The sequence below is a fragment of the Capsicum annuum genome, chromosome 10 (assembly GCF_002878395.1).
Source record: "Capsicum annuum cultivar UCD-10X-F1 chromosome 10, UCD10Xv1.1, whole genome shotgun sequence".
NCBI classification, from domain to species: domain Eukaryota; kingdom Viridiplantae; phylum Streptophyta; class Magnoliopsida; order Solanales; family Solanaceae; genus Capsicum; species Capsicum annuum.
The window spans coordinates 23,990,478-23,995,454 of NC_061120.1; the positions used below are offsets into that span (position 1 = coordinate 23,990,478).

The window sequence follows — 4,977 nt, forward strand, 5'->3', positions numbered from 1 at the left end:
TAAATGCTTTTACTCTGCCCTTAACGTTGGCAATAGTTACAACCTTGCCTCTCCATCACCAAATCACCTTCAAATCTGTTGGCACTACTTCAATTCTTTCTTCACCTTCAAATCAATTATTGCAGAAATATCCTCTCTACTTTTTCGAAGGTAGCAATATGATTTGTTGTTGTTGTATTACAGGAATTTCTATAAGAACTTCATTGAACGGATGGAATTTGGGTTTTATTTGGTATTAAATTAATTAATTGATCGGATTAAATAGTGGAAGGGGTAATTTCAATTTTAAAGGGCAATTTTGGTAAGATTGTGAAAATTGTTAATTTAAAGGGTATATTTGATAAGTTTGCTAACAGTGAGAGTATAAATAACCTCATAATTTAACAAAGGGTAAAGTTGACCAATTAATGAAAGTAGAAGGATGTATTTGACTCTTTTCCCTTAATATAAAGAAGAGATGAATTAATTTTTTTCCCAAAAGCATTTCTCTCCATTTAGAGATTAGATTTTACAATTTTTGTTTCACATCTCTAGACACTTTTCTTCTGTATTTCACATTCACATTTACAATGCATCCCTTCTGGTATTTAAGCGATTTTCTATTCCCTCCTTACTGTCCTCTTCAATGTCTTTGTATAGTTGACCATCGCCAGGATTTAACAAAAAAAAATCGATAGGCAGAATAATCAAGATCTGTTTTTTTTTTCCTGGCATTAAGCCACTTCTATATTTGTTGGTTTGGATTGTCCTACAAATTTAGTCTTGGATTTCTCTGCTCTTGATGATGAACTAGATTTCGGTGAAGAAGTCGCCTTGCACTTCCTCCTCCTCTGCTTCTTAACACTAGCCTCCTTATTAGTCGGACTGTCCTTGTTAATCTCAGATGTTGATTGCGCTCCATTTGAATCTCCATCTTTTCAAACGAATGATCGATGCAGAAAAATAAACGAGTTTTAACTTCGTATATTAACAACATAAAATTAAAAGTTTCTTATACTATCAAGTCATTTGAAAAATAATTGCATTTAACTATCTATGACATGTGAAACTATTAGTCTAAAAAATAAGACAAGTAATATAATATGACATGTTAAAATACATTGGAAGTGTATAAAGTTAACTCGAATTCAAGTGAACTAATCACAAAAGCTTAATCAAGATAAAAGCTCATATTTGTGGTTAATTGTATTGATCTTGACATATATAGTTATTTGGGTTGAGGTGGAGTAACTAACAATCTTGGTAAAACTTTCAAAGAGGTGTTAGCAATTAAGTACATCAGATGTTGACAAAATTAGGTGATCTTTTCATCAGCCTAAGTTTTGATGGGAGAGTCACTCAATAATTGTGTTAGTCAGATGCAAAGTAACAAGTATCGATAAAATAATTTACTATATTAGAGGACACCATAGTACAAGCCAATATATAGCCTACCAACCAATAATTTTTTGTTCTTAGACAAATGTACAAGAAAATGTGTCCCTTTCTAGGGCCTAGTTAGACATCTCGTGAAGGATGAGCCAAAATCTTTCCCTGTTTTGAGGCAAAGAATCTTAGAGCAATGAAAGTTAAAACAAAATACCTTTTCCGTCTTAATTTATCACTAATTTATGTGATAGTATTTGATTAAATATAATATTTAAATAGATATTTGTGTGATATAATTATCTCATTAAGAGTAAAACAAATACTTTAAAATTAAATATCATTATTAAATATAGAAAGCTTTTATTTTAAAAAATTAATTAAAAAGGAAAAAGTGTCACCAATGATATTGTATATTGCTCCTAACTATAATACAACATAAAATAGGGCATGCTTATTAGTTTTCAATCAACATCTCGACCAGTGAGGAAACCCCTAATTGCCATTGTCTGATTAGGACACTACACATGTGATTGAATCCAACATATCAAGTACTGTGTTTAATCTTTGAGTGAAGGGTAAAAAAAACAAATCTAAAGTTTTGCCTAGATTTTCATACTTCAACTATTAATTGTCTGGGTTTTAAATATAAACTTTTAGTAGGAAATAGAAACAGTTAATAGTTTAAGTATGTTTTGATAAATAATTGGTGGTAGTTGGGGTATAAAACTTAAAATAGTTTAGACATGAAACTTAAAAACCGGAATACTTTAGGTGTATTTTTTATCATTGCCTCTTTTTAATCTTTATTTTGCCTTCTTTCCGTATCATAGAAACAATATGTAGTTTTCTTTAGGCACATTTTGATCATGATTATTCTCTTGCAAGGAATTTAAAGGGGAAAAGATCTTTCTTAAAAACGATGATTACCTTGAGATGTCCATGGAGAAAGGGAAGTGCCAGAATTACCAATAGAAGCTACTGCAAAATCCGGCCCTTTCTTGAATTGACTCATCTAAATTGCACAACCAAAATCAAAACCAAACAACATGTTAGGCATGGGAAAACCTTGTGAAGAAAGTCCAACATTAGTCTATCTCAATCATAAAAGCTAACCCCGGGAGTGTGTATTATACCGTCCTAGATCATATAAGGAAAAAAACATTTAATTCACTCAAATGACATTTAACACCTCATATGCGGAGAGGCAAATCCAAAATTTTGAACATATGAGTTCAGGATTCTAGAAAAAATAACTTACCATGTTCTGAATACATTATTTATGCATTTTAAATAGATTTCTAATGCAAATACAGTTATGCAGAATTTTGGTCAAAACAATTAAATTTCTCCCGAACTCATAACTAGAACACTAACTCGGCTCCTACCTACACGTTCAATGTTGGTCATCTAAAGCATTGGCAAAAGGAGTCTAACATTGCATTAAGCCATAAAAAAGGACAGCTTGTCTCTACTTATAACACATTAAGTAAATCCAAGTATACTGAAATTAACTTAATTACAAAATTAGTTCATGATATAAGAATTATCTAAACTATATAGTAAATCATAATACTAGTTTATTTCTTCAATCATTTCTTCAATCAACATGGTAGACTGACAAAAGTTTCGTACAAAAATGATGAAAATATGTGGAGATGCATTAATTTGTGGACCAAATTATTAACATGATGGGGAAATGAGAGCATACCCAACTTGGTGCGTTGCCAGAGGGGCCATCACAACCAATATGTGCCACATGTTTAACATCAGTTGGACATCCAATCTCCAACTCCATCTCCTTCACCGCTGTTAAATCTAAAACTAATTTTTATTATCGTTCTTTGCTTGAATTTCTCAAAAGAATTGTCGAGTGCATGTTGAATCATTGAAAAGTAATGTAATTTTTAAATGGTTCAATAGGAATTGGATAATATTTTAGAGTTCCAACAAAATAAACCTAAAAAACAAAAAATCTCAGAATATGGGAACTTAGGCATTACCAAAATTATTAAATATAAATTTGAATCCTTTGAAGATCCCCTTCATCTTGTTACCCATGGAAGAAACTATATATCCCCACGCCAAAAGCCTGTGGTCATGACAAACAAAGCAAATAGGTAATTAAGCGCCACAAAATGTCAATAAATCATTCCCTAGAATAACCAAAAAGGTAAACACATTGAACATATTATGAAAATAAAATTTTCATAAACATAGAGAAAACAATTCAAGAATCTAACCATGGTGATCTCCAAATAACTTGTCCATATTAAGATGTATAATTTAAAGAATGTGTTCAATTTAACCAATATTTTTTTATTTAAACCACGAATATATATGTAAAATTTCTAAAATTTAAGTTCTTAATCCATCTTTGAACAACAGTATAGTACCTTATTAGAGCAACGGTGACACCATACATAAAGACATGAAGGATAAAAAGAAAGCTAATTCTCCTTCCCTTGGCACTGCATTTTCCATTATCTTCCTCCAAATAATTTTGATATATAAATGTGATATCTAAGCATTCATGAAAACAAAACAAAACAGAACAAAACAACCAATTAAGGTAAAATGCAACTAGTTGATCCGTCAAAAATAAATAAACAAAATGTGATACTTGATAAAAAACAAATGGTGTTATTTTCTTCTTTTTATTTTCTATTATTGAATGGATAGTTTTGTATAGATATACAGAGTAGGAAAGAGATAAAGGAGGGGAAAGATAACAAATGATAACAGAGAAAGGAAAGGAAAAGAGAAAGAATGTGAGTAATAGAGATGTGGCCAACCACTAAAAAGGAAAGGTTGGGTGGTGAACTTTACAAAGAACATGTACAAAGACACAACATTTAAAATAGAGAACAAATGTTTTAGAAATATTCCTCACCATAAATTTTCTAAAGCAATGTATTTTTAATACCACTTATGACTTTTTTGATACTACGTAGGCGTTTCTCCATTGTAATAATTCGTATAGTGAATTTTGAATTTATGTGTGTTTTGATCATTTTATCTCTCCCAACAATTATTTTGATTTTTGTAGTTTGGGGGAGTGGGAACACGTTTTTCGAAGTGGTTGATAAAATTTTATGTAAGTTTTTCATTTCGTAAGGTCTTGAATTAAGTTGATAATGTTGACTTTGATCAACATTTTCTGATTTAATCGCCGTATAAGAATTCTTTCAGTTTCATTAGCTCCAAATATTTTTAGGTTAGTAGCAATATTGGTTCGGGTTCCAAGGCATTCAGATGTGTTTTGAGTAGTAGGTTGAAAAATTTAAAAGTTTTGATATAGAATTTACAACATTCATTCATAATTACCTCAGTTAGTAACCCAACGATTTCATTGAGCCTAAAATGTAGATTTTACGGTAGTATCATAGTTGGCTAGTGTTGGCAGGATTTTGAACGATTTTCAAGGTATGTCAGGTAGTTTTGAACTTGTAAAAGTTACCGATTTTTGTTGATATTTGATGCTATGTGTAATACCTCATATGCTTCTTAGTCCAATTCAACTTATAAAGTGTACATGAGAGGCCTAAGACCTTAAAGAAAATTTTACTCAAGTGTTGAAGACTTAGTCTCATTTTTTTCTTCAAATTTTGA

General features: G+C 30.7%; 1 protein-coding gene across 3 annotated transcripts; it reads right to left on the reverse strand.

Moving 5' to 3' along the window:
• Positions 1–462: 462 nt before the first annotated feature.
• On the reverse strand, positions 463–4,217 carry LOC107844797 (CRIB domain-containing protein RIC10). 3 transcript variants are annotated; one of them, XM_016689144.2, is made up of 6 exons: positions 4,161–4,217; positions 3,762–3,888; positions 3,369–3,457; positions 3,077–3,174; positions 2,296–2,380; positions 463–913 (listed from the first exon to the last, which is right to left on the reverse strand). In XM_016689144.2, exons 1-6 carry the CDS (start codon positions 4,201–4,203, stop codon positions 714–716), a joined length of 642 nt encoding a protein of 213 aa, XP_016544630.1. In that variant the 5' UTR covers positions 4,204–4,217; the 3' UTR covers positions 463–713. The 3 variants fall into 3 exon arrangements, 2 of the variants coding, with proteins under 2 accessions (XP_016544630.1, XP_016544629.1); XM_016689143.2 differs by having other exon boundaries at positions 3,077–3,183; XR_007045603.1 differs by lacking the exons at positions 3,077–3,174; positions 4,161–4,217 and having other exon boundaries at positions 3,762–4,154.
• Between the last annotated feature and the right edge of the window lie 760 nt (positions 4,218–4,977).